Source organism: Oreochromis aureus, linkage group 14 (genome assembly GCF_013358895.1).
Source record: "Oreochromis aureus strain Israel breed Guangdong linkage group 14, ZZ_aureus, whole genome shotgun sequence".
In the NCBI taxonomy this organism is placed as follows: domain Eukaryota; kingdom Metazoa; phylum Chordata; class Actinopteri; order Cichliformes; family Cichlidae; genus Oreochromis; species Oreochromis aureus.
This window is the reverse complement of record NC_052955.1, coordinates 22554646-22579663: the sequence shown is the minus strand read 5'-3', so window position 1 is coordinate 22579663 and position 25018 is coordinate 22554646. Positions and strand designations below refer to the sequence as shown.

The following is a 25018-nucleotide window of genomic DNA, read 5'->3' as shown; positions in this document are numbered from 1 at the left end:
ATTACCTGTACCCTAACCTTGAATATAACACGTAGGAGGCAAGAAGTAAAACGCTCGCTTCCTCTGAGCTAGTTTGTCTTTTCCTCTGTCTTCCAAGCCAGAGGGACAGTCTCGCGCTTCACTCAAGCTGAATTCATAACAGCAAAGAAAACCCCAAAGTTCGGAGACATCATTTATCCTGTTTCTCCTGCTTGAAGAGTGTGAAAACTTTCCTTCTTTCTTGGTTAATAAGATCCATCATATCAGAGCAAATATGACCCGTCCTTTGGGCCGATGTCTTTGATATGATCTCGTCAGCAAACCCTCTTCTTGCCTACTTGACATTTTACCAACCTCACTGTTCAAAAAGGTCATTCACACCTCTGGGCTGTGTTGTTCTCAGGATAGTTAACAACTCTTTAACCTCTGGCTGTGTCCCCTTCACAATTTAAACAGGCTGTTATCAACCCTCTTTTTAAAAAGCCCAATGCTGGCCCTTCAAAAAGGCCCTTTAGTACTACACTTCTTGGAAAAAGTGGTGGCTGTAACTGCTCAAAAACCATTTGGATAAATTCAGTTTGATTCACTACTGAAACAGCTGTTTGTAGAGTTTCAAATCATATTTTAAAGCATGGAGATGGAGGTGAAGTTCTGATAGGTCTGTCTGCTGCCTCTGACATGGCTGATCAGGGTATCCTGACTAGGAGACTTCGAATGTGGGTGGGCACCTCTGATTCAGCTCTGGATTGGGTCTCTTCCTATTTTGTGTCCTCTTCTGCCACCTTAGCTTGTGGCATTACCTAAAGCTTGGGTAACGCCTTTATATATTATTCTACTTGCACACATCCTCAATAACTTTGAAGACATCTCATACATGCCATTCAAACCCCAGAATGTAAACAAATAAAACCATCTGTTCTTCAGAACAGTCAGTTATCACACACACAAAAAACCCCTGACACTCTTATGTGCGCTCCTGACAACATAAACTCTATCTTTAGGTCTCCATACCATGAGCGATCCTGGTGTTCCTTTTAAAGGAGGGTTCAGTTTTGATAAGCATGTCTTGTTAAAACTTTTTTTTTAATAATCTGCAGAACATTGCTCTTCAAAAATATATTGTGTCTCAGTGTGAAATGGAAATGATTATACACTCTTTTGTGTCATCGCGCCTCGATCACTCATCATTCATTATTCATTCGCCTGAGTAAATCATCTGTGTTGCTTACAGCAGGTCCAGAATACAAAGCTTCTCACCAGGTCCTGTAAAAGGCCCCATGTGATGCTGATTTTATCCCATTTAGACTTGTTCCCCATAAACTTTAAGGTTCAATTTAAGATTTCGGTGATCCTTGGCTAGATGCTTCCTGGTGAATTAATACATCTATACATGACTACTGGGTCTCTGAGGTCAGCTGATTAGTGGTTGTTGGTGGTATCTACAGTAGGTCTGGGTACAAAAGTATAAAAGGAGACTTTGCTTTGAGGTTGTGGCTCCCAAGTTGTGGAACTGGCTTCCAGTGGACTAAGATCTGTGGACACTGTTGATAGGATTAAAAAGGAAGCTTAAGACCGACCTGCGTAGACTTGCTTTTACTTAGTTTGACCTATTTATACTAATCACTGTATCTTTTTTTTTTTTTTATGGGAAAGCTTACTTACTTTCCCAAAAGCTGGACAACTACACAGTTTGACAGGGGTGTTAGCAGAGTGAGACGTAACAATCTTCAAATTATTTTCTGAATTAATTGATTAAAAATGGTGTGGTGTGTAAAAATGTCCATCCCAGTTCCCAACGATCTTAAGATGACGTCTTGGTCTGTCTGAAAAGCGGTCCATGACCCGAGATATAAACTGTGTTATAACGGAAGACCCAGAAATGCAGCATTTGGCCGATTTTTAACCACGTGCAATAACGCCTAATAAAAGCATATAGGCTACGGGCTGCATGCATGCATGCATGCATTCATGCTTGCGGGTGCTGTGATACCAGCTGCAGCTGATGCCAACCCTTGACAAGACTTTCATCACCTTTCCCCAGAAGCAATGAACCCAGTAACCCTATTTTACTCTGTCTGCCCCCTGATTTTCTATAGATTTTTTTGACGTGCGCCATGATCTACATAATAATAGTGTGGATTAGACGCTTTTTTGGACTTCCTAGCCAAAAAATAATAGGTCCTATGCAAAAATGTTTTTAAATCACTTGTATATTTAATTTGTCTATTTATTTATTTAAAACAAAATCCCGTTTTTATTCCTACTCCACGATTGATTGAATGCGGTTTCTTGTTGCTATGCAGGTCTGCGGGACTCTTCCTCCTGCGCTTCCCCCTATGAGCAAGCTGGAGCGGCTGTAAAATAAATAAATAAATAAATAAATAAAACATTTGAAAATCTCATATACTTTAAGAAATTTTTACTCATATTTTACCGCCAGCACAGGGCGAGAACGCGCAAACAAAAAGATTATCTCTTCCCGTCCTGATGGCCGTTTTTCATTAATGAGGCACGGGGCGCTGTCCCGCTCTTCCCCGCACGGTGGAGCCCTTGAGCTGAGTTGCTAATGGGGTTCCCCGTTAATATCTTCCCCATCCCTTCCCTCTGCTTTTTCTTCTCCGCCTGTTTGCCTCCCCCTCTCCTGCTCACAAGAGTACAGTAACACACCAGTCCTCTCGTAGTGGCAGCAGCCGACACAAGCGTGTCTCTCCTCGTAGCTCCAGTTTCTGCTCTGCATATAAACTAGCCATTTATCATCAGTCATGGCCGCCGGAGTACAAATTTAACTCCCGTCTTTCCTCCCTGTGGTTCGGAGGGGAGGCTTTTTTCTTTCTTTTTGTTGGTGTTTGTTTCAGGAAGTAAGAGGGGGAAAAAAACATAGAAATATTAGTGCCACACACTGATTTGGATATCCTCTCGGAATTACAATACATCTCACAAGGGAAATACCATTCATGTCAATACTTCAACATGCAGCCGCCGCCGAGGAAGGTGAGTCCGTTATGTTTTTAGTAGGGCTGTGCAGACAATGACAGGCAGATAACAGTGTTGTAAGCTCACGGTTGGACAGCCACGACAAAAAGCTTCCGGTAAAAATAAATAAATAAATACATAAAAATAAATAAATAAAGGCAAAATTAAAGGGGAGGTCGGAAAGACCCTCGCTAGCCAACATTAGCAAGGACGGCTAGCTGGGTTAGTTGTGAACGTTATTAATGTGCATCTGTCCAGCCGCTGCAGCAGCGTGACCCTCACACGTCAAATAACGTTAGCTAGAAAGCGCTAGGTGGGCTACCGTGAGACACAAAGCACGAGTAAACGGGATTCGGGGGGAGAGACGTGCAGCAGGAATAGGAATAACTTCAAATATGAGCAGTGCTTTTAGCGTTGTGGCCAGTAAGGTGGTTGTTTTTGTTAAAATGTGGACGCTGTGGAAATATGACAACAACCCGCAACCCCCCCTCCACTCCACTCTACTCCACTCTCCTGCCCCAGACAGCACAACAAAAGATTTCGTCTTTTGTGATGATGTCTCAGAGAAAGACCTTCATCAGTCCGTGCAGGGGTCACCGAAGGCAGAGCTGACAAAAAGCCGAGCATACCGAGGAAGGCGTGCAGCCAGAGCCACGCTGACTTACTGATTCTGTATGGGCTGAGAAAGGACGCCTAAAGCGTGCTGTGCACCGTGCGTGTGTGTGTGTATACACATGAGGGTGTGATGAAGTTTCTGGTCCACTGCTTTCTGTCTGTGTGTGTGTGTGCCCTCCTGAAATAGATGCACAAGAGCCAATTTCCCCACTGTGAAGCTCCGCATCAGATTTCTCTTAATTACCACGTATTCCCTCTGTGCCACTTACACCCTGCGTTTACACACACACATACTGTGGCCTCGGACAAGCCATATCATGCCTTTAAACCACACACTTGTGCAGGTCTTCTCCTGACTGAGGCTGTACACACTGCTTTCCTGAACCTCCTGTTATAATGTTTTCAGAATAAAAGCATAATTTAGAAACAAATATATAAAAAATACTGATGAGTTACCCACTGGCAATAGCGCGGGTATCCTCAGTGTGCACTCAGCCCACAGCATCTCTGCTAGACTGTTGGATACTAATAATTTCTCTCCCAGTGCGGCACATACAGCCCCTTAAGTGTTCTGTCTGTGTCTCGGCACATCTGCTAACAAACATGGAGTCATTTCGGCTCTCTTTTATTCGCCTTATGTGGCTTAAATTAAAGAGGCCTGACAAAGGCAATGCAGTGTCTGCCTATCTAGCTTTAAATCCATAGGTTCGAGAGTGGGTGTGGACGCTGAGGAAGCATCTCTGTTTTGTGGATTTAAAGAATTGGTTAGAGCTGGGCAAATTTAGCCTATGAAATTTCAGGCTACACAAGTGTTTTGCAGATGCTTGATTTTGGGGTGAACTTGAACTCTTTAAATTGACATTAACTGCATCAACGGATGACATTGACTCTTAAGTTAAATCAGTGAAAGCATCTTTGCATCTTTAGACTGGATACATATCAGACTGGGAGGAAGTATATGTGTATTGGTATACATGCTTCATTACTGGGGTGAATCTGACATCCTCACATGTGCTTGAAGGTATGTTTGATTTGGCAGAGGTCCTATGCCGGATGCCCTTCCTGACACAACCCTCCCCTTTTATCTTCTGCCTTATTTTAAGGCAGAAGGAAATAGGAAGACCACCAAGAAGGTTAATGGTTGTAGTGGAGGAGGATGCAGCAAAAGACGAAGAAGTTAAACTCCTCTTGATATTGTTATCTCACAGCCGGGGATGTTTATGCCATATCTCTTCCTCTTTCCATTTTTGTTATTCATAATTTTCACATTTGCCCTTATTTGACATCTTCTTTTTCATTTTGTAACCCCTGCCCCATCTCTCTATCTCTCTGTCACCATTCCCCTCCTCTCGCCATCCTCTGGGGTTGCCACTGAGTGATAGAAGGTGAAATCAAGTGAAGAAATTTTGCCCTGATAATGTAATGAACCACTCCCTCCTTATCTTCAAAGGCACAGCACATGAAAAAAAGGAGCTGTGCTGTGTTTGTGTGTTGGTGTGTGTGCCAGTGTAGTGTGTGTGGCATGTTGTTGATTGTTTTGTCTAGAACAGTCGTGAATTTGCCCACTGTTACTCTGGTGAATAGCCGATGGAATTCACCCGACAATGCACAATGACCTTCACAGCGACTCTGTTGGCAGGAGATGTGTGTGTTTGTGTCTGTGTGTCTGTGTGCATGTCTGTTTTAGCATAAGATGTGTGAAGCAGCCTGGTCACTAAATTGAATTTGATGCACACAGCATCTTTACTAAACACTGCAGTTATGGGGGATGTTAAGAGTATCCTCAGTCACCTCTAACTGCAAAAAATCCCCATACCTGCCTCACTGAAGGTCTCACAAAACCCTGACGCCGACTTTTACATTGATGGGTCATGAGTGGGAGTGTATATATGTATGTGCTCCTTTCAGGTGACTTTAGAGGAGGACAGCTGATGGGCAGCTAGAGAATATAATGCTTTTCAGTATATATCATTTTGAAATCAGTGTCACTCATATTTATTTTTGGCTAATGAAGTCCTCATGGCTTAGATTCAACACGGTGCTGGAAACATTCCTCAGAGATTTTGGTCCACATGACATGACAGTGTCACACAGTTGCTGCAGATTTGTCAGCTGCACATCCACCACATCCCAAAGGTTCTATATTGGATTGAAATCTGGTGACTGTAGAGGGCATTTGAGTACAGTGAACGAATTGTTATGTTCAAGAAGGCAGATTAAGATGATTTGAGCTTTGTGTAGCCTACTTGAAACAGCTGTTAGACGATTGGTACACTGGTCGTAAAGGGTTTGACTTGGTCAGCAAAAATACTCAGGTTTGCCGTGCTTCTTTAAACAATTCTGATTTTGTACTAAGGGGCCAAAAGTGTGCCAAGAAAATATCCTCCACACCACTACACCACCAGCCTGAACTCCTTATACAAGGCAAGCTGGATATACGCTTTCATACAAGGCAAGCTGATATCCAGCTTGCCTTGTACGCTTTCATGTTGTTTATGAGACTTGTCAAATTGGGCAACAGTTTTTCCAGCCTTCTGTTGTCAAACTTTGGTGAGCCTGTGCAAAATTTATCCCCAGTTTTCTGTTCATAGCTGACAGGAGTGGCACCTGCTGTGGTTAAGGTTAATGCGTGTTCACAGATGCTCTTCTGCAGACCTTGGTTTTAACGAGCGGTTATTTGAGTTACAGCTGGAAGCCGTCTGGTCATTCTCCTCTGACCTCTGCCATCAACAAGGCAGACCGTTCTCTGTAAACCATAGAGAGGGTTGTGTGGGAAAATCCCAGCAGGTCAGCAGTTTCTGAAACACTTATACTAAGGATCTTTATTCCCCATTCTGGTGCTTGGTTTGAACTTCAGCAGGTCGTCTTGACCATGTATGCTTGTTTAAATGCACTGAGTTGCTGATATGTGATCGACTAGATATTTGCAGTAACAAGCAACTGACCAGGTTTACCCAATGAGGCGGCTGGTGAGGGCATATTTGTCCAGTTGTCCAAACAGTTCTTAGCTTTTTGATTGAAACAAGTTATGTTAAAATATCACAAATTTTTAAAAGAAAATCTTTCTTTCTTTAAACAGTTTAATAGATGGGCAGATTATCTGATAAACACAAAATGAAATGTGCTCATGTTAAAAGATGTTACTGTATTCAGTCTGTGACTTTTGGTAATTTCATGCAGCATTTAATCTAACGAAGGGTCGATGAGATGGAAATATTATGGATTGATATGGATCATTTATTGTTAACGTGCATTTATAACTTACAGCCAGGTAGAGGCTTTCGTCATTCAATGAACCCTTTTACAACCAGGAAAAGACGGCCATTTATGTCCTCTGCATTGGCCAAATCACATCTAGACTAATATGTAGTTACTGTTTTAATATATTGATATGTGAGGACTGATGATTTGTTGAAAGTTGGGCTTCATAGAGATCAATAACATGCCTGTGGAGCTGATGGATGAATAAATAACACATGTCTTTTTGTTTCATCCAGGTCAAAGTGACACAGGAGCTGAAAAACACTCACACAGAGCAGATGACAAGACTGCACTTTAAACACCAGACCGAATGTGACCTGCTTGAAGACATGAGGTATGAACACGTTTCCGAGTCACATAGTTGTCTCTAGCACCAAGCAAGTGCGCTTAAGAAATGGCAGATGACTTGAAATCTAGTTGTCGCTGCGCAGCACGCTCACACGGACACAGCCGGAGAAAAGGAAAAAGGAGTGAGGGAGAAGAAAAAGAGGACGTGGACTGTCATATTCCAGTTTTTTGACAAGCGCGAAGGGTCAGGAGGATGACAAAGGAATTTCCTGCAGCCCGCTTCCTGCTTTCCAAGTGTTTCTTTCTTTCTTTTTTCTTTCTCACTTTCACCTTTTCCAAATTTAACTCTCTCTGCAGTCTCTTCCCTCACTTTAATTTCTCTCTGTTGCTTTTCCTCCGATTATCATTTTGTCTGTCTCCATATATCCTCTTCAACTTAGCTCAGCTCTGTTTACTCGTGACATATGTGAGCTGGCAGTTTTCCCTTTTTGGATTAGGGAATAGGAGGAAGCCCTGGCTCCTTCACGTGCTCTCATTTTCTGTGTTGACTAAGCATTGATTATTTATGACAGCGAACTCTCATACTCTCTGCGTCTATGCTCTCATCCCGGTCTTTTGCTCTGTTTCTCATTTTCACACTTTCTCTGCCTGTTTTCTCTCTGAGACCTCCCTCCCCCCCTCTTTCCCTCCCTTTTTCTCCCTCTTTCACTCTTGGGGGCAGCTCCAGCTGTTTGAGAACAGATTGGCTTGTTGCTGCTGGGTTTTGGAAAGCGAACAAGGCTCTGGTCTCACTTGTGGGAGCGCGGGAGAGCCAGTTAAGCATATGCAACCACGATGTGTTAGTTCTTTCAGTCGGTGAGGGATGAAGGTATGTGCCACTGGGTAAAAGGTTCCCAAATAGGCTTTGTCATCCTCGTCATTGAAAGACGCTGCCTGCAGTCTTTTCTCTCCATGTTGCTCTAGCCTTTAATGTTTTGTAATTATTTTTGATGACACATTCTCACGGTGGCAAAATCAGGAGCAGTGGGGTGGTGCAGTGATTAGGGAAATTGGCTTGCGATTGGGAGTCCTGGGCTTAAGCCCCTGCAGCCACATGCATCTGCTTAGTTGATGTGTCCTTGAGCAAACCACTGTGGTCCCAGTCTTTTGGCTTTAGCCAATTTTGAAAGATTATTATAAAAGAGCAGAAGGGCTATCTGAATTTCACACCAGCAGCACAGTGTGATGAACGTATCCATTTCGTCAACCGACTTCAGCTCCCATTATGTTTGTCCGAACCAGCAGCCTAGTACCACAGGTGCTGAAAGGACAGCAGTTGGCTAAATTGCGAGTTGTCTTCTGACAGGACTGAATCGCTCTATAGAGAAAATGTTTTTCAAGAAATAGTTTATGTGAAAGCGGAAATTGTTTATTTCTGTTATGCTTTTGCACCTGCTTGGTTGAAACCAACGATTAGAGTCGACATGTTCTGTCTGATATCGTTTGTTTCACGATGGATGACGACACTGCAGGCACACCACCTCTCGTTGAGTAAATTAATAAAAACTTAATATAAACTCATTTGAAAAATAAAATAAATACATCCAAGTACTTTAATGAAGCATTTAGACAAACAACTCCATACAGCCTGTAAATGAACAAAAAAGTTAGGAATAACATATGCAGGGTGGCTAATATTACCTAGTATGGGGTCTGGGTCCAAGTGCTATCCCGTAATTGAAGAGTTGGCATCCTTTACTATCAAAAGAGACATTTTCAAGCAATTTTTAATCTGAAAATTTGTGGTGGGGCTGCAAAATGTATTTGAGCCTTACAATGAAGGTAACACAGCCTATTAAATATGAATTAGCCTGTCAACATTACTAATAGGGTGTAAATAATTAATCCTTTAACACAAGTAATGGCTTTTTTGTGGGCTGCAGTTGCATTTTTGTTACAATATCGTGTTTTTGTTACAAAATTCTGGAATGAAGTTTAAATTGTTTACTTTTTTAAATCAGTTTTTTATTACAAAGAAAAGGGATCAGATGTGAAGCAGAGGAAGAGTATATTTATTTATATTTACTTTGCAAAGAGTAGTTATGAAGCTTTGCAGGCCACTGTGTTCCTGTGCAGATTAAATTAAAAGTAGCCTACTTTGAAAAGAACTGTAACATCCAAAGCCTAATAGCTTTAAAGATATTAAAAAAAAATAGATCAGGTTCAATTTTATTTTGTCTAAAGTCCAGCCGCAGATTAAGCAGTACCAGTAAGCCAGCAGTGTTGGTGGTAAATGCAAATAGGTTCGTCCATGGACCGTTTATGTGTATATATCCATGCTAAGGTTCAGCAAAGTAAGCTATGATGCACGTATTAAAGCATAAAAAAGACTATATAGGCAGCACATTTTTACAAATGGAAAAAGAAGCTGCATGTCTCTCTGGAGCTGCAGTTTGAGACTGCTGTACTAGTTAATACTAGTTAATAGAGAAAAAAGAAAAAGAATTAATGCAATAAATTTAAAACAGCTTCTTTTCCTTAACTTTATGAAAGTTTAATTGAGGTGTTTTGTTGCATTTCAAGAAAGTGAATGAACAGTCTCATCCTATGTAGCCTTAGAAAACCAGAGAATAACACCTGTGCTGATCCTTTTTGACTCTTTGACCTCTTTGACTTGCTTTCAATCTCATCAGAATGGTTTCATTAATCTCCACTGTTTCTTTAAGCAATGACCCAGCCTTTAAGCATCACTGTAACAGAGAACAGTGTTATAATCTTTTGTCCTGTTCACTTTTTACCTAAGAGATCTGTAAACATTACAGCTCTCACCAGGCTTCCAGGCAAAGCTCCATATGGCTCATCAGCATAAGCAACGCTGGGCACATGGCTCATTAACATATTATTACATATGCATATTACCAAAGATATTTGTCAGCCTATATTTACACACATCCGTGTGACAATAAATGTGCTTTTAGCAAAAGATGTAGCAGAAGAGACCCTCAGTTAGACAAGGGCTGTTCGATATAACGATATATATCGGATGATGATAGAAAAACGTCTATCGTTTCATTTTACGCTATCGTTTGTTTCGTGGTGTCGCAAAATAAACTGTTTACGGCAATATTTTTTCATTATTTTGATGGTCACTGTAGTGGCTATATGAATTTCCTAAAGTTCTCTCTTTCTCTTATATTTAATATAACCACACTACAGACGGACAAGCGCTTGTTTTTATGCGTTGTCGTTAGCAACAACGATGGTAAAACCACCTCGTGTCCGCTTGTTTATTTTCCACATAGACCTTTCACAATAAAGCTCAAGATCCTGTTGAGACTTTTCAAAATAAACTGAATCACGTGAAAGATGCAGAGTATTTACGGATGAGAAGCAAAAAAGAGCCGTCAGGTGCTAAAAAATAAACCTTAGACTCAAACGTTAGAACAGGCTTTTCCCCGCAGCACGCTGTGTAATAAATACTCACAAAGAAAACGGCGGCTGTTACAACCTATGTCTAAAAATGTATCGTTTCATGCATCAGTTAAAACACTTGACTCCAGGTACGCGACGCCCAGCTGGAAACACTTCACGCAAGTCGAGCTGCCCAACATTCACAGAATTTACAGAAAATGTTACATTTTTGTGATTTATATCGTTATCGGACGATAGATGTCTTAATATCGGGATATGAGATTTTGGTCATATCGCACAGCCCTAAGTTAGACTGTATTTCAAGGCAAATGTGCTTTTCTGTTGTTGCTTAAATCTGACATATTTTCTTTGGTTGTAGCTATGAACCACTGACTGATTTTCACATGCTAGTTTTTCCTCTTCATTTATTTGATTCTTTATCTACGATTAGTAATATTTCTCCCTAATTGTGTGTATTTGTGAGACAAGAGTTCATTGTGATGTCAGCATGTCAAGTGGGTGCAGGGAGGACCATCGCACTGGGCTTTTGTGCTAGTTGTGGTGACCGCCAAAGGGTTGTTTGCGATGCCCAACTCTAACACGCCAACCATTGTACTATAATACACAAAGTCTCACTCTGTTTGTTTTCCTGGAAACTCCTCCTAGATGATCACGAGTTGTGGTGTACTTGTACAGGCCCCTGATGGTTCTTATCTATATCAGGTGTTATGAGATCATCGTGTTGCCTAGCCAGCAAATTTATGCACACCTATAACACCTTGTAAAAGGAGTGCCATTTTAATATCACAACAGTAACTTCTCATTTAAAGTCACAAAACTTTTTCATGATCTTTTGTGATGCTTTTATGTTGCCTAGCAACCACCTAACCTAACAATGACACGAAAAAAGTTGGTGCAGTTTCATACTTTAGACTTCTGTTTCTCCAATTAATAGATCAGCATTATAACTGTCAACACCTTTGCTAAATATGTTCTCGATATAATTTCTGCAGTTATTATTTTCTGCTTAGCTCTATTTTGTACTTAAAAAACCCCAAATCAAATACCAAAGCAGATTCGTTTTTTTGGGCGGTGGCAGGACATCCCACACTCACAGCAATCCTTGGGATGCACTCAAAGATCTTGAGTGATCCCCAAGGGAAGAAGCAGGTAGGAACATGCCCCATACCCACACTGGGTCAGAATGCAGACTTAATATCTGCAGTTGATGCTTGCAAACAGTCACTAGACTACAGTAGAAAGCTAATCAATTGACGAACATGCTTTGTGCTGACCTCTTGAAACTGACTCTGATTCAGCTAATCCTTTCCTGAGATGGTGTCGCCATGACTAGTTATAACTAAATAATTTCCAAATACAGTATTTTTAATAGATGGACCCTACAGGAGAGCAATGACAAAAACATTCATGGTTGACAGACACATTTCTAGTATGAAGCACACAGTAGATTTTAACACTTAAATCCCAAAAGCAGCTCTGAGGTTATTTACCCTAATTAATCCACAGGCTGGCTTTAATCAAAGCGTTCAGTCACACACACACACGCACACGCATATACAAGTTTATATCTTCTGTGTCTCTTGTCTGTGTGTCAGCTGTACAAGGTATGAGAGGAATGATAACGGGAAAAATGGAGGAAAGATGAAAGAGAAAGGACCATGTATTTCATCCTCTGGGAGTGCATTTCAGCTAGTCTAGTCTTAGAATGGATAAGAGAACGGGAGAGAGGAGAAAATGATGACGAGTTGGTGGATTCAGGGAGTCAACTTGGTGTCCTCAATCCAGCTAAATCCCCTATACCCTTATGTCTGCCTTAATAGCTACAAACACATCATCCTGCGCTGACCGTAGAAATACTCTCATACAGTGTGCTGTGCTCATAATCATTTGGTCACGCATTAGCTATTGTCTGTTAGTTTAGATCAGTGAACAATGTGCTATATATACTTTACTGTGCAGCTTCATTTTGCTGTAAGGTAACTCTTCAACAGGCTGTGATGTTGTTTAGAATAAATGCAGAATGGTGCAGACAGAGTGCCCTGTGGAGACTCTATAAAGAGCAGTATTAATTGTGGAGATGTTGCGAGATTAATGATAAAATAAATGATAAAAATAGCAGCCTGGAAGCTGATGCTCGGACTAGATTGCTGGACTGGATGTGATTTACCCCCCATGTCTGTCCTTTGCATGATTCACTGGGATAAATGAAATTTGTGTTTCATGCAAATTAATTGACCAAATCCTAGGAATTATCTGCAAATATCATTAAAACCTAATGGCTCTCCTTGCTGAGTAGCTAGATGAAACTGTCTGATTTGAACCCAAAAGTGCCACCAAGAGTTCTCATTAATGCTTTTCATTGCAGCCTCCATAATGAAGGAAGATGGGGAACAGAATATCAAGGCCTTGTTGGATTAAAAAACAAAAAAAACCCCGACTCACACACAAATGAATGCAAGGCTGATTCACACCCTGCTAATGTAATTAGGTGTAGGTACGTCTGTACTCGGCAAAATAACACTGCAGACTGAATCACAAGAGGACCCTGCATAATACTTGGGGTTGAAATGACAAAATATTGGTTGCAAGGTTATTTCTGTATTAAAATAAGGTGATCCTGCAACAGTGGCTCAACCTAACCATTATGTGTTTATGTAATAACATAATAAAGTTCAGTGTCACAGCCTAAGCAGCTAAAGCAACCATTTGTGCTGGGTTGGAGATGCAGTGTAGTCAGAGGATTTTCTAAGATTTGCAATATTTTGTCCTTTGGAAAAATAACCCGATGAACAATGAAGTTCTCAGCAGCTAAATATAATCCATTCCATCTCTGTTGTAGACCTGTGTCTTTCAACTTGTGGCCTTCATTCGTGTAAGTCAGGGGTCGGCAACCCGCGGCTCCGGAGCCGCATGCGGCTCTTTAGTCCTTATACTGTGGCTCCGCCTAGTTTGGGAAAATAAATTAGAAGTATTTAGCTGAAGTGTATTTTATTTATGTTAGTTCTTTTTAACTTGTAGTTCTAAATTGGAAGATTATTGTGATATTGAAATATAAAAATAAAATTATATTCTATTATTTTTTCATGGCTCAAAATAAGCGTCACACTCGCAGAAGCCGGTGTACCCGCCGAAACGCCGTGCATTTATCGAGACTTTCAACCCCAGGTAGGCCAACTATGGATCTTCGGATCCACATTATGTCAGCAGCTGTTCTCCACCGTGAACTATGTTAAAGACAAACACCGCTCCCGCCTGACAGATGACAGCTTACAGTCCTGCGTAAACTGACTTCGTACAGCCCCGATTTGCGGACTCTGTGCACAGAGGTTCAGGAGCAGAAGTCTCATTGTCAACAAATCACGGCAGACCCGACGATGTTTCCATGAACACGCTTTTGAGCATCTCTTTATTGAGCACTTTTCACACACGGTTGCTGTACGCATACAGCCGGCTGTAGCTTTTCAGCTCACAGCCAGACATACACCACCAACAACACAACCGCACAGATAGCGCAGACGTTAAGGCGGCGAGGCGTGATTATGGTGTCGCTCAGGTGCGTCCGCCTCCCTGCAGCGGCGCTGCAAACCACGCCCGCCGCCGACGCATTAACCAGGTAAAATACATATTTAGGCAGAATTTTGCAAATATCTATTTTTCATTTTTCAGCAGCATAGTGCTTTTTTCCAATTATTTTTTAAGAGTCAGGTCAAGGCTCCAACAGCCCAAAGGCGATATAAGGGAGGCGGCTCACAACAGTTTTTGTTTGCTGGATCATTTTAGTTCAGCTGGGTGTCTTTGCTTTTGTTATATTTCTTTAAGAGTTCAAAATGTGTTGATTACGTAAATAAAATGTAATTTTCTCTGTAGCACTTCATGGATTTCATAAGCAGCACACCTTAGTTGTTCACACAAAGCACAAAGGTAAAAAACAATATATACAGTGTTATCTTCATTTTAGATGTCAAAAAGTATTTGCGGCTCCCAGTGATTTCTTTTGCGTGGAAACCGGGTCCAAGTGGCTCTTTGGGTGTAAAAGGTTGCAGACCCCTGGTGTAAGTGTTTCTGACATTTTCACTTCAGTTCAGTTTTTTGTTCTCTACCCCTGAAGTAGGTGAAGATTTTTTATGAATATCTACTCTTTATCTTTATTTTCTTCTTTTTATTATTTTTTCATTCTTCTTCTTTTAAGGTCGTAGTTCTTTTGTACTTTTTGAAACTTTAGAATTATTAGAATTAAATCAAAGTGCAACTGTGAATTACTGTTATTAACGGGAGAGGATCAAATTGCCTCTGAATGGAGCTGAATAGACTTGTAACCTGTCAGTGCAAGGGAGCATATGAAATACCACTGAGTAATAGAAAAATGTAAACAGACATTTTGACAGAGCAAATGAACAACGAGCTTTCAGATTCCTCTGGTTCACAGGTTTCGTGAGATTTTGACCACGGGGATGGGCATCGGGACCCAGTTCTAGTTCAGTATGGTTCTAGATGATCTAATCTGTAAGAATTATAGAATATCAGTTCCTTTTATCAATGCTGGCATGCTTTTCTTGAGTCCTGTGAAGCCCTTTTTCTACTGTGTTTTTGCACTGTGTCTCAGAAAAATAAAACAGCTGCATTTTCAATCATAAATCAAATCTGACCTCTTAGTACACTCATTAACAATATTAAAATCAATATCCATTCTTACTGACCAGCAGTAGCTTTAACAATTATGTTTAATTAAGCACGGTGGCACGGTGGTTAGCACTATTGCCGCACAGCAAGAAGGTCCTGAGTTCAATTCCACCATCAGGCCGGCGTCTTTCTGTGTGAAGTTTGCATGTTCTCCCCGTGTTTGTGTGGGTTCCCTCCGGGTACTCCGGCTTCCTCCCACCGTCCAAAGACATGCAGCTTGTGGGGATAGGTTAATTGGATAATCGAAATTGTCACTAGGTGTGAGTGTGAATGGTTGTCTGGCCCTGCGACAGACTGGCGACCTGTCCAGGGTGTACCCCGCCTCTCGCCCTATGACAGCTGGGATAGGCTCCAGCGCCCCCCGCGACCCTGAAAAGGATAAGTGGAAGCGAATGGATGGATGGATGTTTAATTAATTTAAAAAAAGGGTTCACCAATGGTCCAGGGTCAGTTCTTGGGCAAGTTGATTGGCCATTTGTTGGCCTGTTGGGACCATTGACAGTGTTCTCAGATATCAAGTACAGCTGAAGCAAAGTGTCTAAAATGAACTCTAAATAACTTGTAGTCAGTCATCAGTCCAATAAAAGTCCTTCATCAGTCCAGTTGTTGCGACAGTTTAAATGTCAGGAAATGTGTGTAGATTCTCAGTCATCCACCTCATGGTGATCTAAGGAGCTTGGAAAGAAAAGCTGCTGGACGTTGCTTGAAGATGTTTCACCTCACTTCCAAGAAGCTTCTTTACAAGTCGTTAGCCAAATTGTGTCTGGTTTCATCCAATGGTAATGATCCGTTTTGTAGCATGGTGTGACCAAAAGGACCCAAAACGAGTGACTGAGCGCATAAACTCATCAGGAAAGATGTTAATAGAGGTCAAGACCAAAAGCCGTTTTCTCATATACTTGTATAGGATCAGAAGTCTTTTTCCAGCCACAGCTTTTTGGCACACTTCAGATGGGGTGGAAGATTAAGATTTTGACTCTATTTTTCCACCCTGGAAGTTATATCTATGTCTTAAAGCAGCATATGCCTATATGCTGGCATCCTCTCTCTCTGTCTCTTTCTTGTAGCATGCAGCTGTGAGTCTAAAGTGCAGTACTTATGTTAACCTACAATTTGTAACATTTTCAGTTACCAATTGTTTGGGAGATTTAAGTTACTAATACAAAAATTAAAAATGGGATATAAAAGTGCATTACTTAAAATACTTTTTGTCATTCAGTAAAAATGGAGAAATGATTCTTTAGTTTTAACTTGCCTCAACACATCTAAGGAATAGTTAGGTAACTTCAGAACATCAAATGCAGCCATTTTAATGAGACTGTTCATCATCATAAAGTTGATTCATCTGAGGTTTACTTTTTGCCTGTCGGTGTTTTGTGGGGCTATTGTAAAGGTGTGTGGGAAGAGAACTGGCGGGATGAGTTTTTATTCTAACACCGAGTACTGCTGTCTTTAATACTAGCACACACCCTGTATAGAATTAATTTGTTGTTAAGGGAACTCAGATTTCATCTGAAAAATTCATTTTATTGCTAACTTATTAACTGTTATCTTTTCTGAGATGAAGTAAACATGTTTTGAGCTGAATGCCAGCTTGGTCTTGGAGAGGAAAGACTGCTGCAAATCTGCTGTATTATGCCTCGTGTCGATCACCAGTGTGAAAACATGGCCACTCTCCTCGGCCTCTGTCTCACTCTGTGACTCATGTTACTTATCCTTTTGTCACTGATCTCAGTCTGTGTCCCGTTAACCATTGATCTCAGCTGTTTTCTCATGTTTGATCATTTCCTCTCTCTGCTTTTCAGCCTCTTGCTCCTCTTGCCCTCAGCACTCACGCACAGACATACAAACACACACATCCACTGTGTCCACTCTCAGGCTCTTAAGTATTTCCTGTCAGACACACACTCATCTGCAAGCCTGCACATTTTCTCCCTCCCTTTCTTCTTCACACACAGCTGATGCTGACATGCTGGCTTTTCGACTTGTACACATCCAGTTACGCACACGCGCCTGTGGTGGGCGGACAAAAGGAGCAGGGTAGAGAAAAAGTAGTTAAGAAGCAGAGTGCATCAAGCCAGAGAGAAAGGGTCAGAGCAGTGGAGAGAGGCACGAAATAGAAGTGCAGTGAAGGTATGGAGAGGTTTTCAAGGGATAGATGTGAATTGTTAGCTGAACAAATGTAGGGGGTGAAGACGGCAAATGCAGATAGACATAAGCATGAAGTACAGTATAATCTTCAAATAGACAACTACTTAAAATCTATATAACTTTTAAGACCTCACTCTGAAATGCCTATTCTGCTTATTTTCACTATTTTAGGAACACAGTTTCTCATGAATGTGCAAAATGGGTGTGAATGACATTTCGAGTTGATAATTGGGTGTCGATGTTTACATATGCTGGCTCCACTGGATTGTAACCATGGCAGCATGAAAAGCCCAGACATGTCCAAAGATCCCAGCGAGGATGAGTGTTTGTCAGCATTTCTGTGTTTGTAGTTTCTGACTTGTATGTTTCAGGGTTGCCTTTCTGATACACAGGTATGCTGAAATCGATTGTGTGTGAATAGAGCCAACAGTCATGTTTCCATATGTGCTGTGATATGTTCAGGTGACAGATCCAGAAACTAGACATTACAGCCATTTGGAGCTATTGAAAGTTAAGCATGTTAGTTTAAATCTTTTTAGGAGATCGGTCATACAGAAGAAATTCTAAAGGTTTTCTTAAGCTGAAAACTGCACCTGGCTTCTGTGCCTTAAAAACAATAATGATTCTCTTATACCAACGAGGTATACCAACTGCTTTTTCACAGTATGAGATTAGGTCATTCCAACGCAGTTACAGAAGAGCTTGCAGGAGCAGGACCATAACATCTAGTGCAGTAATCTTGTGCATCTTGAGATTAGTTCATGCCGTAGTGTGTTAAACTGAAGAAAGATAGCACAGGCAGTTGATTTTCTGATGCTTTATCTTGAGTTGCTCTTTTGCAGGGCAGGCTCCATGCAGATGAACTTATTTAACAGCTGAAAGTGAGCCAGGTTCAGTAAAATTCGTGTAAACAGGAGATTCTGGTTTGAATCCCTCCAGTCGTATCCTCTAGTGCGCTTGTTGCACTGTTACTGCACTATCAGAAATTGCGGTTCTATTTTAACTTCTACCTTTTTCTTTCCGTCCACAAGGCGCACCGCATTGTTGATGAACAGGTCTGTTTTCATATATTAGGCGGACCGCATTATAAGGCGCATTAAGCGAAACAAAACAGTCAGATAAGTCAAACTTTACTCAACTCATTGTTCTTGCTTCCTCCACTTCCGTACCATTGATTCATTAATGTTGAATTCTCTCGCAGCTGCTCTATTCCCATGTTGTTGCAGTATATTAATGACTAACCTCGTATTGTGGATGGATTATCTCAGTTGTTCTCCTGACTCAAGTTTGGTCCGTTTTCAGCATCCTGCCATGTGATTGCATTTGTCTCTAACCTTCGGGAACCCTCACGAAATTGATGTCCTGTCATCACTTTGTGTAGGCGCTGTGGCTTAGTTGGTTAAAGCGCCTGTCTAGTAAACAGGAGATCCTGGGTTCGAATCCCAGCAGTGCCTTTTGTTCCAACTCCGCTACACTTCCTTGTTTAATAATATTTGTTCCCTTTCCTTTGCTATTTAGTACCAAGCAATTTAAGACACTTGCAGACTCTTGGACAATTTAAGAAACTTAATTTAAGACACCAGCAGATACTTTGTCTGTTTTGGTCAAAGAAGGAAATCCTGCACTCATTGTCAGCTCAGATACTCCTCACATCCTTACCAACAATTTCAGCAATGCAGTGTTGTGGCAGCGCATATGCATCATGATAAAGTACAACCAGTTATAGGAGTAACTTGTTTGTGCTTGTACTGTTTTTTGCCGTTAAGCTTAGCCCCTGCTATGGAAAAAACAGAGGAACACGCATGAGGTCCACATAGATCTCATGGGTACTGATAGATGATTTTTAAAATGTATTTATTTTTTTACTCTATGATGGCTCTCCTATTCCTTTTTCGTCAGAACATTTGAGCCATAGCCTTAAGGCTGATGCATGAAGCATGCAAGAGTGTCACTCAGTGTGTGTAACCATAGACCTATGCAATGTGATACAAACACCCTGAATACCATTAATTCCACCTATGTTAACCTTGGCTATCAATTGAGATTATATACTAATACATTTCATTATCACACCCAAAACATGGCCATTAGGACAGCTTTCTAAGGAGTGGCCCTGTTGTTTATAAAGGACATCTTTGATATGAATCCCAGCAGTGCTTCTTTTTATTTATGAGAACTATACTTTTTCCTTCTTAAGCATGTAGCATGAAATGATTTTAGTTTAGTTTAGACAGTTGTTTTTATGAGTGAAGTGAAAGCACTGTGGTTTCTTGAGTGTACTTTGCCTTAAAGGCAGGAAAGATTTTTCAAGGTATAATTAACAAGTTTGTCAAGGTATTCTACGTGGTTGTTGAGCAACTAGCAGGAGCATGCCTCTGTGACTCAGTGACTCAGTAACATTTAATGCAAGAAATCTGTCCCCATGTTTCACTTCAAAGCACATGTGCTTTACTATTTTGTTGATTTGGTCAGTTGACAATTTTAAAACATCTGCCCCGTGTGAGGCTCGAACTCACGACCTTCAGATTATGAGACTGACGCGCTGCCTACTGCGCCAACGAGGCCTGTGTGCTGCGAGAGCGTGTGTCCCTTTCAGAGAACGGACGCTAAGCCCACATGTGGACAGGCCTGTTTGGGGGAGTGTGAGTGTCGTATTTCAGCTGACAAGCATGGGGCGGGGTTAAACAGTAAACACATGCTCCAGCCTCTTGCAGCAGATCAGTGATAAATGGCAGTACTGCAGGTTTACTACAGTCTCTTATTTAAAAGAAATGTGCTAAGCAGCCTGTGTTTGGAAACCAGACTGGATATAGCAACTTTAACACAGAAATGATGCCTTGGGAAAGGTTTGACATGAAGCACTACCTTATTTGTTTGGGCTGTAATTATCATACAGGGCATTGGTGGTAATTATGCTGTCTACTCTTACAGTGTTGTCTTCCCCTCTGTGTCTTCTTCCACCGTTCCTCTTTCCTGGTGGTACTTAATTTTAGCTGTTAACAGTCTGTTGTCTTGATCGGATGTAAGACAGCATTGGTTCGATGACCTGAAGTTAAAATATATTGTACAATAATAAAAGTGTAATTGTAATTATTCCAGCAATGTCAACATGGGATACATACTGGGACTGAATGTACCCTGCGCTGCTTTATCTGATGGTACAAAGCAAAAAGCCTCGAGCCATTGCGTTTTCAAAACCAGGGTATAATGGTGCTCATTTCTCAAAGCCATGTTAAATTAACATTGAGCTACAGCAGTGCTGCTCCGAAGGTATCTTGAGTGGGTGTAAGCACCAGCTTGTAATGCCTATAATGGAGTCAGTATACGTCTTCTTCCAGATACAGATTATTTCTGGTAGTAGTTTATATTCTGTCATGTTTTTATGCCCCCCTCGTCCGACCCCATCCCCCAACTTTAACTGAGGCTCATATTTCTGCTAATCTGCTATTTGTTGTTTTACACAAAGAATAATTTGTGCAAAAGTCCGTGTCCAATAAAACCTGAACAAGTTACCCAAGTGTGATCAAGTGTGCTTCTGCATGGGTCACAGAGCTCTGGATATCTACATGTGAATAAACTAAAGGTTAATGCTAATGATTAGGTTATTCTTGACACCTTAACACAATACCCTCATTTACATGTGAGAATAACTCTTATCCACACTAGTGTTTTTTCCCAAAGAGCCTCCATCCACATTAGCAACCCAGAGCAGGAGGAAAATGTCTGCAGTCTTTTCTCTTAGGTGGCATACATCAAAATTAAAGTCATTTATTTCTGCCAATACAAGTCTTTAATAGCAAAATAAAATTCATGTGATCATCATTTCAGTCATAACCTTTGGAACAGCTAAAAATGTGTGTTAGTAGAATTGATCCATGGCTTTTTTCTGGTCTGACCTGAACTTCTTTTGAAAAATACATTGAATGGCATTCCTGCTTAGCCTCCATGCCTCTCTTCGGCTCTCTCAGGGGTGGGTGGCATTGGCAGCAACTGACCAATCATAATCATGAATAAGTGTATGGGAAGCAGAGTGCGTGATTTGGAAAAGATCATACTATGATTTTGCAACAAGATGATAAGGTTAAACAGGCTTTGGAGGCGTGGCGCTGTGGCTTAGTTGGTTAAAGCGCCTGTCTAGTAAACAGGAGATCCTGGGTTCGAATCCCAGCAGTGCCTTTTGATGCATTTTTTTTTTGGTTTAATAATATTTTTCTGAGTCTGCTAGACCTTTTTGCTATTAGCACCAACTAATATAAGACACTTTTTTCCCATATGGAGCTATTGTACTGTAATAACTGTTTTTTAACAGCTTCAGTAACCATCCACAGAAACCCCCTTGCAAGTTTCTAAGAAATAGATCACAGTGAAAAATGTGATGAGATTTGTAAAAAGCTTTAAAAGTGGTATTGAGTTAGTTAGCTGTGCTCACATCTGATAAACTATACATTTAACTCGAGAATGCATGTTACGCACGCATAGTGAGATATATATATATAAAAATATTTAGATACAATTTTTGTGCCCCGGTCATCTCAACTGTATGTGATGCTTTGTCCATTCACATTCATGGCCAAAATATGTATCTGTTTGTGTAATCACATATGTAATGTTATGTTTTTAATTCTGCATAATATTGGGCTGTGATAAGAGCTTTCACTGTCTCTTCACTTCCAGGATGTTGTTGACTCACATCAACAGGGCGAGGGGAAAGGTCATACGAGTTTTTGCTTTGTGTGGGTCATAAATTCAGAAGGTATTTTTAGAAAGAACTGTTGAGAAATAAAGAGAGAGTGGTAATTCCATCCTTGCATAATGTTGTGGTCACCAAGCTCTCCCCTGGCATACTCAGTGGGATTGCAGCATTTGTGCTTTCTCATCATAATGAACACACAGTACACAAACTGTCACTGAAAATAAACATCAGGTCTGTTTTTTCTGCCTCCTGTGTAACAAAGCAATAGTTCTTGGTGCTTTTGATGATGATTTACTTGCTATCTGTATTCCTACATGTTACCTGTTGTGATATATACATTATGAATCTATCTGTTGTTTCATTTATCATTTCAGTAAGTTTCTTTTTTTCTTTTTTTCTTTTTGCAGGAGCTATAGTCTGAAGAAAGGACAACTGGAGCGGGACTATGCACAGGTAGGTCTGGCTGGACTGTCGCTAAATATGGGAACTCATACATTAAAACAAGAACTATATACTGTTTAAATATCTTCAGCTTCTCCATCTTAATCACCTCTGGACCAAATTCATTGTTCACAGCACGCAATCCTTTACTATATCCTTTAATATAAAAATGCTATGATATTCAAAGAGGATGTCCTTACTTCTCAGTCACAGAGGGTTTGAGACTGGTTGGCAACCCCCTGCCAAACTCCAGTTACTCTGGAAAAATGTGTATTACCTGACCAATTGTTGATTGTTTTTTGGAGGTTTGCTAGCTGTCGTTGGGTAAACTTGATCACAAAGGGGGTGCTACACCAAAAAACAGCTTGTGATTGCTTTGATTGCTAGCAGATTCTCAAAATCACCTTTAGAAAATGGAAAGTGTCCACTTGAAACTTGAAAGGAGTGCGACAAAGCAGAATCCCAGAGCATTTCCCTGCTACAGCTCACAACTGGTGCAGCTTGGTAGCAACCAAAGTAAAAGCAGGGAGGTTTTAAGTGCACCACTTTAAAACATATAAGTGTACGTATCCCAGAATAAGGTACATACAAGTTTACGGTCTTACATTAGTTTGTTATTTACATATTTACATACACACTTTTGGTTTGTACAGAAACCCAAAATTATTCTATCATTCTAAGTTTAAAGCAAACCACTGATTCAGCCAAAACCGATGGGCTAGGGAAGGCTGTTCCAAAGTGTAGGTGCTACAGAAGCCTCTAGATTTAAAATAGGAACAGGGAGCAGTCTCTAGAGACCAGCCAGGCTGACTGGTGGAATAAGGTGTCAGCATTGTTGCTGTATATGCAGGAGACTTGCAATGTAGGGGTTTATATGTAACTAATAATTTAAAAATGAATTCCAAGTTTCACTGGATGGCAATAAGGGCAAGATGTTTGTTAGATAAAAAAAACAAGACTGTAAGCCTAAAGATGTGGAGAAAAATGACACCAAGACTCTGACCATATGATGTGATGTTGCTAGTGAGAGGGCTAAAGTAAAGACCAGTCTCCACAGAGAAGCAGAACTGGAACACAAGAGCCTCAGTTTTACTAGGACAGAGGAATTTTGAAGACATCCAGTCACTAATAGCAGTGAAACATTCACTGAGGTAGCAAAGCCTTTTGTTGGATTAACAGAAAAGTACAGGTAAGCAATGCTCTGAAGATGATTCAGGATTAATATAGTATGCAATGAAAACATATTTGGTCCAAGGATTGAGCTTTGAGGGATCCCGCAGAACAGAGGAGGTGATGAAGACTTTTAGTTATTGTTATGGATTCTGAAGTGTCTCTCAGATAAGTGTGATGAAATCCTTTTCAATAATCTGTCAACTAGAAAGGCACGATGAGTGGAGTCAAAGGCTGCAGATCAGTTGAGCAGAGCTAAAATAGTCCCATTTATCTGAGCACATAAAAACGTCATTAGTAATAATAACGCAGTTTCAGGGCTGTGAGTCAAATATTGCACCTCAACCAGCTGACGGAGTGGATGAGTGACAGCTTTCTCAAGAATTATTGTTACTTCGATCTTTTATCTTGCTCTCACTTCAGTTGCACCTTGATTTTCTAATTTTGACCTCTTTGGTAGTAGAAATACTGTGCTGTCGGTGTTGAGGCCTTGCATGTGTAATTTAATTTTCATCCAGGGCTTTATCTCTAATAAATTGAGATAATAAAATGTAATTTAATATATTATATATTGTAGTTTAATTAATACTCTAATAAGCATTGACTAACCTTAAGTAAATGTTAGTCATCTATGCCACTGTTTGCAGAGGGTCCTAAATCTGTGCTAGTGAAAACTATAGATTTATACTTAGTAGATTTCCCAGTCAAAAAACAAAAGAATATAAAAAGAAGTGAAAGGACGTGCATACTGCATTGGCAGCCTGCTTAAGTTAAGAGCTTTCCAAAGTGAGCCTTTCAGATTTCTTTTTGATTCATTCTTCAGATGATTAAAAACTCACACATGTGCTGCAGGCCACATTTGGTTTCACTTCCCTTGTTCCTGTGTAGTTATTGGCAAGTGTTTCGCTGTTTATTTTCCCTATTTCGTTTGTGTATTCTTTCTCTTCTGTTTCCTGTTTGATAAAAAGCTGCAGTTCTTATAAGACGGAAAAAGGTTGCTACACGTAATTAAGCATGGCATCCACTCAGTAACATACGTGATCTCCACTTGCAGCTTGCAGTGAATTCACCGAAAGTAGTTGTTTGCATGATTCTCACATGGGTGCAGTCACCCGTCACAGAGTGCTTTGTACTATAAAACTGGCAGTTTAAAGACCCCCTGAAGTCCAATCTGATGGTGATTTGCTGTCTCACTTGCACCTCTGTTCATGAAAATGGCTTCAATTGCCTTCTTTAATAGGTTGGCTTTCAATATGAGAACTCCTTTATCCAAACCGAGACATGCCCGGTCTTTTAGATTATACACAAATGTCTTTTCAAAGCTCTTTTTCTTACTGAAGCCAGTTTGACTAAAGT

General features: G+C 40.7%; 1 protein-coding gene and 3 non-coding genes across 5 annotated transcripts in view; 3 read left to right on the top strand and 1 right to left on the bottom strand.

Annotated features, from left to right (window-relative positions):
• Positions 1 to 2599: 2599 nt before the first annotated feature.
• Positions 2600 to 25018, top strand: part of LOC116322979 (F-BAR and double SH3 domains protein 2) — a 71305-nt gene continuing 48886 nt past the window's right edge. For both annotated transcript variants that reach the window (XM_031743230.2, XM_039598088.1), the window contains exons 1-3: positions 2600 to 2970; positions 7065 to 7162; positions 22459 to 22504. In XM_031743230.2, the coding sequence (XP_031599090.1) occupies positions 2950 to 2970; positions 7065 to 7162; positions 22459 to 22504 (165 nt within the window). In that variant the 5' untranslated portion in view covers positions 2600 to 2949. The remainder of the gene's footprint in view (positions 2971 to 7064; positions 7163 to 22458; positions 22505 to 25018) is intronic.
• On the top strand, positions 18739 to 18812 carry trnat-agu. Its single transcript has one exon. It is a non-coding gene; the product is annotated as a tRNA-Thr (tRNA).
• trnam-cau lies at positions 19850 to 19922 on the bottom strand. The gene has a single exon. It is a non-coding gene; the product is annotated as a tRNA-Met (tRNA).
• On the top strand, positions 21461 to 21534 carry trnat-agu. Its single transcript has one exon. It is a non-coding gene; the product is annotated as a tRNA-Thr (tRNA).